At 41.4% G+C, this 12,415-nt stretch overlaps 3 protein-coding genes across 3 annotated transcripts; 2 read left to right on the forward strand and 1 right to left on the reverse strand.

Annotated features, from left to right (window-relative positions):
- Positions 1-7,419: 7,419 nt before the first annotated feature.
- On the reverse strand, positions 7,420-9,471 carry H2BC11 (H2B clustered histone 11). Its single transcript, XM_038584424.1, has one exon. The coding sequence runs from the start codon at positions 9,227-9,229 to the stop codon at positions 8,849-8,851; it is 381 nt and encodes a 126-aa protein (XP_038440352.1). The 5' UTR covers positions 9,230-9,471; the 3' UTR covers positions 7,420-8,848.
- A 69-nt stretch (positions 9,472-9,540) lies between these two features.
- H2AC11 (H2A clustered histone 11) lies at positions 9,541-10,368 on the forward strand. Its single transcript, XM_038584411.1, has one exon. The coding sequence runs from the start codon at positions 9,592-9,594 to the stop codon at positions 9,982-9,984; it is 393 nt and encodes a 130-aa protein (XP_038440339.1). The 5' UTR covers positions 9,541-9,591; the 3' UTR covers positions 9,985-10,368.
- Positions 10,086-12,071, forward strand: LOC106558237 (histone H3-4-like). The gene is made up of 2 exons (XM_038583976.1): positions 10,086-10,172; positions 10,226-12,071. The coding sequence occupies exons 1-2, from the start codon at positions 10,086-10,088 to the stop codon at positions 10,739-10,741; spliced, it is 603 nt and encodes a 200-aa protein (XP_038439904.1). The 3' UTR covers positions 10,742-12,071.
- The last annotated feature ends 344 nt before the right edge of the window (positions 12,072-12,415 follow it).

A 12,415-nucleotide genomic window follows, 5' to 3' on the forward strand; every position in this document is an offset into this window, starting at 1 on the left:
ACCTAGCTAAGTCTTCCCCAGACTTCCCATCATTTACTATCCTGAAGTAATAGATGTGTATTATTCCAGATACTAAGTTTCTGGTCTTACTTTGTGTAAGTTATCCAACTGAGTAAAACTTTAAAGAGCTTACTGGTTTCATTCAGTGATTCATAAATCAGGCAGCATCCAATCTAGCAGACAGAAATAATAAAGTAGTTTGGAGGGTCTGGTCCTACTCCCACGTGGAGGAGGCCATTCTGCATCTTCCTGGGTTGAATTCGTGGGAGCCTAAAGGACTAGGAATGGGATCAAATGGGCGTTCAGCACTAGCAACACCAAGCCGGGGGATATGGGGTTGAGGAAGTTCCCCAACACACTTTGTTCCCAGCAGCAGGATCATTGGGATTAAGTAAAAGTACCGTTAGTCTCTTCCATTAGACTATGAGAGCAAGGATAATGTCTTACTCCTTTTTCCTTTCCAGTTGCCTGAAACAGTTCTTGACAAATAAGTACTTATTCAACAGTTATTATTTATTGCACCAATAAACACTGCTTTTTTTTTTTTCAAACATTTTATTTATTTCAGAGAGAGAGAGAGCACAAGCAGGGCGAGGGGCAGAGGGAGAAGCAGACTCTTCACTGAGTGTGGAGCTTGACGTGGGGATCCATCCCAGGACCCCGGAACTATGACCAGAACCAAAGGCAGATGCTCAACTGACTGAGCCACCCACACACCTCACATCATTAGACACTATTATAGCTACTTTCGATTGTCCAAGTGCTTGTAGGTCAAGTGTGGAACTGACCAGATAAAGCAAATGAGACTTAACCCAAGGGCAAGTTTTGTGGAAAGAAATGAGTATCAAGAAGTATTAGACATGCAAAAGCAAAATCTTGTGAGGATTTGAATCGAATATCTTTTGCTTACCAGATAAGTAGGATGGATTGCAAAGCAACAACCTATTGTCCTAAAAAATAGTTTATTAGATATGCACCTATGGATAACATTTAGGGGCATGCCAGTACACTTTTAGAATTTTTTAAAAAGATTTTTATTCATTTATTTGAGAGGGAATGAGAGAGAGCACAAGAACAGTGGGAGGGAAAAGCAGACTCTCCATTGAGCAGGGAGCCTGATGTTGCCGCTCCATCCTAGGACACCAGGATCATAACCTGGCACTGTAAAGCTGGAAAATACAGTGATGATCAAAATAAAGCAAAACAGAAAAATACATCTGTCAAGGGACTTACATTCCAGTGGGTGTTAGGGTGACGATAAGCAAAAGAAGAGGTAGAAATATACAGCATGTCAGGTCCTGGTCCATATTGTGAAGACAAATAGAGTAGTAAGTAGGAATGGGAGATTGCGGTGAGGTTGCTCAATGATAAAGATGACTATCAATGACAGCCCCACTGACAAGGTGAGTGCTCAGTCTTAGGATCCCCCTGTCCCTCCTTACAAAGCTCAGAGATCCTAACCCAGGAAAGAAGCAGGCACTCACCCACCCCACAGCTGTCCTGACTTGCTTCCATCCTCTGCGCTTGCCCTCTCAAAGATGAACCTCAGGCTCACTTTCAAGGGTTCCCAGTGTAGGAACAGGTTTGGCCTCGGGTTACCTTCCTCAGGTTACTAGCTAGGGCGCAACTGCCCACAAGTTTCAGCTGCTCTAGTTAACTAAGGAAAGTGTTCCAAGCTAGGTAATGAGAAAAACAATGAGTAAAACTCTGAGAACATCACCATGGGTCATTTGAGTGAAAGTGTGTGTGTTGTGGCGGGGGAGTTCACGTTTATGTACTTGTTTGTATACAGAAGTTCCAGACGGTTACACACAAAACTAATGAACGTGGTTCCCTGTTACTGAACGAACGGGAGAGCTGGGCGTTGAGGACTATGTTGGCAGCAGAACTGTTTTTTGTGTTCTTTGTGCATGCAATTGTGAGTCCCTCGCAACAGGCTGCCTAATGGAAACCACGCAAGCCGTTTTAGCTGCATTATCCCGAACGGCCAGCAGGTGACGACAGCGTGTAGCTCGCTCCGGCCGGTGGGGAAGGGGGTGGAAGGAGGAGACAGGCCAGGAGCCCCCGCCTCAGGCCCACCCCTCTTCCTGTTCCTCAGCTCAGTGGCGCGAATTTCTGTGTCTCGATTCCTCCGTGGCACCCTTTGTTGACCAAAAGAGAAATAGATTCTTTAAGTGGGCCGACTTTTTAAAGAACTTTGTTGAGGGCGAGGGTGCAGGGGAGGCAGGCAAGCAAAGGACTGTGACCATATTGAAGCCTACCTCAAATCTCTGGGAATGACCAACATCCTGTCCACGCTGTTTCACTCTCCAGGCTTCATCCGGCAGGAGGGGGACAGTGTGAGGAAATCAGCAGCACGTCATTTCATTCATGAATATTGTCACAAACGTCCCAACAGATACAGAGGTCAACAGAATACAGGATCCTCACACCTAAAAACACTTGGAAGGGATCATTTGTAACATCATCCAAAAAAACCCCCCAAATCCTCAACTGCCTCAAATACTTTTTTACAATGATTTTATCTGAATTAGGATTCCATTGGTATTGCTATGTCTTCCAAATCTGTTTTAATTCATAGCGCTTAACCAGATCTCCAAATAGTCAAGTTTGCTATTTGGAAAAGGATGGAGAAACTATAATCTGGGTGATGGCAATTCTCATTGTTCACGGATTGTCTTTCCTTGTAGACCCTTTCTGTGAAAAGTGCTGAGGAGAAGCTGTTTTCTAAAAAACAGAAGTAATATCATACTGATATTTTCTGCTCATATCCCATTCAACATGAAAGTTAGCATCTTTAACTTTATAATTGAAACACTTTTCTTTTGAAAAGCTTAGTTTTTTACACAAGAAGCAAACAAACTTGTTTTTGATATCTATAGACAAGATAGGAAAGATATCTTAACACTTTCATTGTTTTGAACTAGAAATCAAAAGGAAAGAGAGAAGAAAAGAAGGTTTGAACCGAAAAATCTGACCTCAGTTCAGATCAAGGTCAGATTTCAGTGGAAACACTTTTCCATCTCTTCTTCATTTTCAGTTGACACATTCACTAATATCTTCTCCTTCCCAAATTAAAGAACAAAGAATCTCTAGAAGTCTTGATGTTGTGAAACAGCTTAAGAAAAAATGCCTCCTCTAATGAGGTATAACTTAGCACACTTCTTCATGGCTAGTACTTCGGTTTCTTGTTTTAAAAGTCTTTCTCTAGAGTTATATTTTCCTATTTTATCTTTCGAAGGCCTTAGTGGTTTTCTATTTACATTCAGGGGTCCTCCTCCCACAACCGCCCCATAACCGGTTGCCCTGATCAATTTTTTTGTGCAGTCTATCTCTTTCTCACTAATCTGAAATCTCACCTCTTTCTTTTCTGAAGTTTCAACAAAAAGTTAGATGCGATCCTTGGCTTTCTATCTAATTCAGTTGGTAAATGTGTCCATCTCTGTGCAGTACCACATAGTATTTTATAAGTCTTTTATCACTAAATCATATTCTACCTTTTATTGGGATTTCCTTGGATTTTTTTTAATCACTTAGCTCTTCAAATAAATGTTAGAATTAACTTCCAAATTCCAAAACTAACATTAGGATTTTGACTGGAAATACCTTGAACAATTATGCCAATTTTAGGAGAACTGACACCTTCATGCTATTTCATATTTCTTGTCCATGAACATATTCTATCTTTTCATTTAATGTCTTTAAATAAGAGTCTGATAGCATTGGACCTCTTCTTAATCGTATAATGCAGCTATTATGTCGTTCTATATATAGGTTTAATAATTTTTGAAAAAATGTGTTGTTATACAAAAATTCAATTAATTTTTGTAAATTGAGAAATAAACAATGGCCTAAAATCAAAATACACTCTTTTCCACATATAGCTTCTCCATGACGATGATGATTTGCCCGTTTTCCATGTCTCTGTTATATTTTAAGGGCATGCAAAATCATTTTAGTTATGGAAAATAGCTCATAACCCAGAATCCACTGCTTTTCTGGTTCTATTGTGAGGTCATCTATATACTGTGTGACTTGTAAAGTTATGTGGCACCAAGACACCCTAAATAAAATACTGGGAGAAAGAAAAAGTAGTGATTAGATTAAATAGGAAACGCGTGAAATATCACAGGAGGAGACAAAGGTAAACAAGACAATTTTTCTCAACTCAGTTATCTAAAAATCATTTCACCAAGTGATCAATTCTTAAGAACTGTTGAAACTTTGTGTATCAATTTTATAGTAACTTACATTAGCACAGTTTAACTTGTATTTGCAAATTTCTGAGATTAAGTCAACGGACTTTCATTGTGTATTTTTTATGACAGCCTTTTAAAGAACATTCAAACTGTCTCTGTTCCTGTTGCCTGCCCATCCTCCTAAAAAGAGAATGTGCAGGAGGGAAGAAGGAAAACAAAAACTTAGAGAACATTGAGAAACAGAGGAATGCAAAGGCCTAAATCCCTCAGGTCAAGACTTTCCACATATCTCTTAAGCCAGCTAGTGAATCTAATTAAAATTGTTTTAACTTTACATAAAAAAAAAAAAAAACCATTTTTGGAAAATCAATAAAATTTAATAGAGTCATCTCAGTGTCCACCAGCAGAGGCATTCTTCCCTTGAATACTTTTAAAACAAAACTTTTAAAAACAAAAACCCCAAAATCCAATGAACTCAACAGAATGAGCCCTGAGTTGCAAGGATGGAAAGTGAGCTTTTTTGGAGCTGGTGATTAAGCCCTCATAGCAGAGGGACCATTCAATTTCTGCCTCTCTGTTCTTTAATCAATGTTTTTTGGCAATGGCAGGGGTTACAGGTCTTTGTCACTATTCAGTATATACACATTATCCAGCTGAACGGGACTCCAATAACTTGCCAGACTGCTACATGCCGCTTTAACTGAGTCTCCCAGTAACTAACTGATAAGGTTGCCACTCATGAAGGCTGTGGTACGTATGAAGACTAGTGAGTCCCATGGTCATCTTTGCATTACCTTATCTTTTCTATGTAAGGTACTAAAATGGGTAAAAACCACGTCGTACGTATAAAGAATTCACTGAGTTCATAAATAAGCTTGCTAGCAGTGGCATGAGAATGAAGTATACCAAATCTAGAATAAGTATCTATCTCCGTGAAGTCCCATATCTGCCTCATCCATGACAAAATGGATCCAAGAATACTTAGCAGCATCAGTATCCAGGTCAGCTCTGGTGAGCTAAGTCTATATTGAATAGCTTGTGTGAAAACTCTACCAGCACCACCTTGGCCACCCTACTTATAAATTGCTTGGTCAGTAAGAAGGGCGCTGAGAAAAGGCATTTAATCACATACACATGGCTGGTGTTGCATGCCTGATGACTGATAGCCTCCTTGGAAGTGCGAACCTTTTAGTTGGTATTAACACGGATCAACATTATTCTTATACCTTGGAACCATTCTGAGTGCACTCTTCCCCCAAACTAGTCAACAAACCTCCATTTTGTCCCCTTCAATCTCTGCCTAGCCAGACAAGTCATTACCCACACACATGAATCAGTTTAGATCAATATCTTAGATCATTTCTCTTCCCAGCAAAAGTAAACAATGAGATGCAATGCTCCCGATTCTTCGCAGTGGCAGCAATTCTCTCTTCCCTCTTGTCTTTCATGGATACTCCTGAGTAGTACATTGTTATTACTGTTTCTAATACTGCTGTTAGGATTGGTGTCAGCAGTGGTATTAGCTCACATATTTTGAATACTTACTATATGCAAGGCATTGTTCCAGGCATGTTAAGAATATTAATTCATGAGAACCACTACTATATTCCCCTTTTAAACGAGGAAAAAAGCTAGAGAAACTAATGTGTAAATGCAAATTTTAAGTGGCATGGCCTAGTTTCAAAACTGGTCTTTCTCAATCAACAATTTATAGGAAACTCCTCGTTTTTAATAATAATAAGTATAACTATATTTCACAAGTAGAAATAAATGGAGTGTGAACTGCCTGCTCTAACAATTTTTTTCTTCAGGACAGGGCCTATGTGGTGGGCCTTGTATATATGACTTCCACATGACAATCAAATGCTGTTGTATGCTTCATAGTTTGCAGATCTGATGGTGTGCAAGCAGTAGGAACACAAACAACACGTGCATTTGGTTTCCCAAAATCAAGTATATAGTATAGTTTCCATAGTAAATGAGAACAGATCCATTTACAAAGACTAGAAAAAATATTAATAACATGCAAAACAAGTTCTTCAGGAATCCTTTTTTTAAATTAAAATTGAAAAACTTCAGTCTACAGTTAAGTGCAAAATGAAAATATGCCTTCATGCTATGCAGACTCAAAATGGAATGGCATATACAACATTTGGGGGAAGTTTCAAGGAAAGTGACAATTCGAAATTAAAGCTAAGAATAAATCATTCAGGTCCATGGATAGTTTGTAAATATAGTTACTACTAATTGGATATTTACCATTTATTATCAAAACTTGAAAATAATATTAGCCAAAATCATATCACAATGCAATTAAGTTTAACATACCAAAGGTATAATGATGTATATCTGCGTGGTCTCTAGATATAGGGCCATTGATCTTTCCATAGGCTTTGTCAGTGGGTCTCTATTAATTCACTGGGGAATGGGTGCCTTGATTTCAACAACTATTGGAGATTAGTTTAAAAAAAATAATGGGGCACCTGGGTGGCTCAGTGGTTGAACCTCTGCCTTTGGCTCAGGTCCTGATCCTGGGATCCTTGGATCAAGTCCCATATCAGGCTCCTCGCAGGAAGCCTGCTTTTCCCTCTATGTCTCTGTCTCTCTGATGAATTTATAATAAAATATTTTTAAAAATGATAATTTTAACAAATATAACAAAATAATGTACGCAGTAGAAAAATAAAATATAATCATTTGACATGGCTGGAAAAAGGATTCCTTACAAACAACTAGTTCTACCAACACAGTGTTCAAAGCGTCATTCTGGCTTGTGATTTCCAAGGAAGCCCTGTCAAATAGTCATGAGTACTTTCATCAACAAATTCTATTTATTTTGTGATATGCTATTTCACAATGTACACTTTTGTAAACGACATACTATGTTAGTTTAGCTTTGAACCAGTTCTTCTGAAGCTGATTAGCAATGGGTTAAAGTGATAACAGCTCTATCAAGGTGCAAATAACCCCAAAGATGAAAATTTGATTTATTTACCTGTTTTGTTTATGGTTTAGGTAGTTTAACTTTCTGAGTAAAGGAGAATTGGCTGGGATCTTTTCAACTTTGTAGCTTTCAAAAACTTAGTCTTTAAAGATTTTCTAATAATGGACTATTGCATATGACTCATCCTCTGTCTCAATCTCTGTCCTTTTCCCACAAATTCTCAATTTTTATTCTGATTTCTATAGCCTAAAAGACAAATAACAACAAAAAAGTATCTAGCTTGCAAATTATCATCTGATTATTTGGATTAATGGAGGATGGGGGCTCATGTGACACATGACAGAGGAAGTGACAAAAATTATTTACATTCTTATTTACAGATACTCAGTTATCATTAGTGTGGGATGGAGATGAAGGAAACAACTTTTTTTTTCTGACTGTACATTTTCTATGTGGAAACCTACAACAAAACAGTAGCAGTTCATACCGATATATATGGAACTAACTATATGCAAGATTGAAGTGGGAATTGAAACATGAGTAGGATTTGAGTCAACAAATAAGTATATATTTGATACCGGATTTAACAAAATACGGTCTTAGGTGTCACCACTATACTAAATTTAGATTCGTTTTAGATAAATTAGGTAATGTATTTAAATTAAATCCACTTAAAATAATTATCTAAACCCAAAACCAGCCATAGTGGAAACTTCCAAATGCTTTGGATCATGACTTTTTAGCTCAGAGATACAGAATATTGAATAGTTTTAATAGAGAGACATTATTGTTGGGAGACTGGCTTTTATTTATGACAACCAAACTCACACGGAGTTTGCTCTCCCTCACTGGTTTCAGGCAAACAGGATTTAAAATACCAACGAAAGAAATTTAAAATATACCGATTTTTGTTTTGAGAAAGTCTAGGATAGATGCAATCAAGCTTCTTTGCCTTCATTGGACGCCCCCAGATAGTCCTGTCTCGTCCTGTAGCATTTCCTATTGTACGGATGTATGGCAAAGGGAAAGTACCGCCCTAATTAGTAAAGCATTGCTGCTCCTCAGGATGAAAATCACATCCTCCAGATTCCTTTCTCTCCAACAAAGTTCCAAGGGGAAATCATAAACGTCACTCCAGACAAGGGCAGAAAGCTATAATCAGGAAAACGAAAAGCATGATAGAGCACGCGAGACTATTCACTCCCGGGTGCTCGTGTGCGCTGGGCTCCGGGGCGGGAGGCGGCTGCCAGTGATCAGAGCGCGGGGAGGGATGGCGGCAAATTCAAACCGCCCGCGCAATCCCTGCAGGCGGGCGCCACGTCCAGCTTTCTTCCCCAGATAACTGAACTGCGGAGTTCTCGGAATTTCTTTCGAGTTTAGCGTTCTCTTCCATGGAGACTGAAGCCTAAGTTATCAGAACTAGTGGTAGAGCATTTTTCAAGAGTTCCCAACGGACAGTGACAAGCTCAGGGCGTTGCTAGTTTGCACAAAAGAGTTCCAAAGCTTTGCCAGGGCTTGGTAGTGTTACTTTGGTCATTTAGTTAAGGCGACAGAAGTCTGACCTTGTTTAATAATTGTCATACTTGGCAGACTACTGCAACGAGTTACAAGAGCGCAGCACGGAATAAAAAGGAACAGCTCTCTTTGAGAATATGGGTGGCTCTTAAAAGAGCCGTTGTTTTTGAATTTGCAGCCAACTTACGGTTTACTTGGCGCTGGTGTACTTGGTGACGGCCTTGGTGCCCTCGGATACGGCGTGCTTGGCCAGCTCCCCGGGCAGCAGCAGGCGCACGGCCGTCTGGATCTCCCTGGACGTGATGGTCGAGCGCTTGTTGTAATGCGCCAGGCGCGACGCCTCGCCCGCGATGCGCTCGAAGATGTCGTTGACGAACGAGTTCATGATGCCCATGGCCTTGGACGAGATGCCCGTGTCGGGATGCACCTGCTTCAGCACCTTGTACACGTAGATGGAATAGCTCTCCTTGCGGCTGCGCTTGCGCTTCTTGCCGTCCTTCTTCTGCGCCTTAGTCACCGCCTTTTTGGAGCCCTTCTTCGGGGCCGGGGCGGACTTGGCTGGCTCGGGCATAATTCGCAAAAGCTCAAACGCCTTCTAAGAAAAAAACTAGTAAGTAAGTGAAAAAAAAGGTCATGGGTCCATTTTATATAGAACCTCTTATGCAAATAAGGTGTCAATGACAGTCCTGGATCTGATTGGTCGCCATTCAGGGTACCGTCAGACGTTAGTTCTGACCAACCATACTGCAATGTCCCCAACGTTGCGTTGCTATTGGTTAAAATGAGGCTGCAATCTTAGCCAATGAAAGATGTCCTTTTTCAAGCCCAATAAGGGTTATAAAAAGTGCTACCCCACCCCCACCCACCCCCCGCTCCCCTTCATTCCTATTTCTGAAGCTTCACGTTGTATTGCAGGAGAACCTTGATACTACGATGTCTGGGCGCGGAAAGCAGGGCGGCAAAGCTCGCGCCAAGGCCAAGACGCGCTCGTCGCGGGCCGGGCTCCAGTTCCCAGTGGGCCGCGTCCACCGCCTGCTCCGCAAGGGCAATTACTCGGAGCGGGTCGGGGCGGGCGCGCCGGTGTACCTGGCGGCCGTGCTGGAGTACCTGACGGCCGAGATCCTGGAGCTGGCGGGCAACGCGGCCCGCGACAACAAGAAGACGCGCATCATCCCGCGCCACCTGCAGCTGGCCATCCGCAACGACGAGGAGCTCAACAAGCTGCTGGGCCGCGTGACCATCGCGCAGGGCGGCGTCCTGCCCAACATCCAGGCCGTGCTGCTGCCCAAGAAGACCGAGAGCCACCACAAGGCCAAGAGCAAGTAGTGGCTGGCCTACATAAAACCTTTCACGGTAGTTGGAGCAAGTCGAATCCAAACAAAAGGCTCTTTTCAGGGCCACCTACGTTTTCTGGGAAAGAGCTTGACATGGTTGATAGTTTCACTATTCTAGGTTGGAAGAGCGCCATAGATTTAAAGCAAGAAATCCGCGGTAATTGGAAACGGACTTCAAACGTATATTGCTCAATTGTTCACCTTGTCCCTGTGCGTCCACAGGAAGCTATTAGATTTTGTCCGTTAGTGAAATTTTTTGGTGCAGAAAAGTTGCACCGGCCGCGTTTACCGGCCGGCTCCGCCAGAAGCTGGCGACCAAGGCGGCCCGCAAGAGCGCGCCGGCCACCGGCGGCGTCAAGAAGCCGCACCGCTACCGGCCCGGCACGGTGGCCCTGCGCGAGATCCGGCGCTACCAGAAGTCCACGGAGCTGCTGATCCGCAAGCTGCCGTTCCAGCGCCTGGTGCGCGAGATCGCGCAGGACTTCAAGACCGACCTGCGCTTCCAGAGCTCGGCCGTCATGGCGCTGCAGGAGGCGTGCGAGGCCTACCTGGTGGGGCTCTTCGAGGACACCAACCTCTGCGCCATCCACGCCAAGCGCGTCACCATCATGCCCAAGGACATCCAGGTCCCCTACAGGTCACTGGAGAGCTTCGTTACAGGATTGTCTTCCCCCACCCGAAGGCTGTCAAGAGTCACACCCATTTTTCCCAACAGTACAGATGCTTGGAGACCCTGCCCTCACATTTAGGATGAGCCTAAAAACGTCAGGGTTGTGGCCTCAATGTATTTTCTATCCCTCCTTAAGGAAGTCAAAACATTTAAGGAATGTTTACCTTAACTATTGCCATTGAAATGTAAGGTGTTGCTAGTCACACAGGCTGGTCTGCCTGACAGACAAAGGTACGTGCGTGCGGAGTAAAGAAAATACTAAAAAATGGAGGATTCTCGTATGGTTTGACCAAGGGCTGCTTACGAATGAAGGGTAGTGTGCTGTGGGCTACTGACAAACCTTGGGCCCTGGGCCAAGGTGGCAGGATTAGCTAATGGAGGAAAGTCCGTTGATGTGCATTACATCTTTTGTCGATGTTGTAATTAAACAAGGAAAAACCCTGCCAAAAGTTTTTGTTGCCCAGAGCACAGACTCTTGCCTCTGACTATTCAATGAACTCCTTTAACTGTCATCTCAAAAAAGAAAAAAAAAAAAGTGATCTTAGTTTTTTCTTGAATGTCATGGACACCTTTGCCTTACTGTTGACATTTATGGAAATCCTCAGAATAATATTTGAAGTGTATAAAATGCAAAAATTGCAAAAAATGTATCCCGTTACTCGTCTGTGTTTTTAAAAATAAATTTGATAGGAGTGACGTATGTGCTTAATTATTAACACATTATGTAATGTAATCTTGATGAGCCTAATAGCCATCAATTATTAGATGAGTAAATAATGGTTCAAGATAATTTGGCAGTTATGAGAAATGAGATATCTGTGAATTCCATTGGGTGACAGTCACAGGTACTGAGGTTTGTGGCTTAAATTCATTGCAAAGGGAAATACTGAAATTCAGTCAGAGATAAATTATATTTTTCCCTATCTCAGCTCATGGTGTTCCTCCTCCTCCTCACCACCACCACCACCCCAACCATGCACTGCTGATTTTCATCCTCAGAGGTATTGTGTATATGAGCTCCAGGTTAAAAACCCTTGCTCTATAGTTTGTGCCCATTGATTTGCAACCTAATTATAATTTTTTCCCTGAAAGTGTCTCTTTCTACCTGGGATTTCTTTAACACTTAAAGTCTAGTAATAAGTCGTATTAATATTCATATTCTTGTACTTAAAATATAACTTTTTTTAGGTAAAATATAACTTCTAATCCTAGTATAACTATGACTTCTTGGAATAAAATAAATGGTGACAACAATATCTAACAATGATAGGCACTCAAACGCACCCTCATAGTAAAATATTTGACTTTTTGATGGGCTTTTTAGAAGCTGTGTAACCCAAATAATTTTACTCATTATTCAATTGTTCTGTCTTTAAATATGTCTTCCAATTAAAGGGAAAGAAAAATAATTTTTCCTCTACTCTTCTGAGTGTTTGGCTGAGATCCCTTATAAATAAAAGTTTTCGCAAGAGAAAAGCACACAGAAGTTTATTCGCATTGTTAAACAACAAAAATTGAACTGAATAAATGTAAAGGTCAAGTTGGCTTTATTCGATGATTCAGGGATCAGGCAGCGTCCCATTCAGCAATAAAAAGGAGTTCTGCTGAGTTCCAGAAAAGGAAGTCTTTTAAAGGTGGAAAGGTAGCAGAAAAGGAAGATTTTTTAACAAGAGAAAAATCTAACTTAATAGCATTTGTACAGGGAATCCACACAGACATGGAAATTCCAAAGACAGTGAAGGCAAAACAAGGC

The sequence above is a fragment of the Canis lupus genome, chromosome 35 (assembly GCF_011100685.1).
Source record: "Canis lupus familiaris isolate Mischka breed German Shepherd chromosome 35, alternate assembly UU_Cfam_GSD_1.0, whole genome shotgun sequence".
Taxonomy (NCBI): Eukaryota; Metazoa; Chordata; class Mammalia; order Carnivora; family Canidae; genus Canis; species Canis lupus.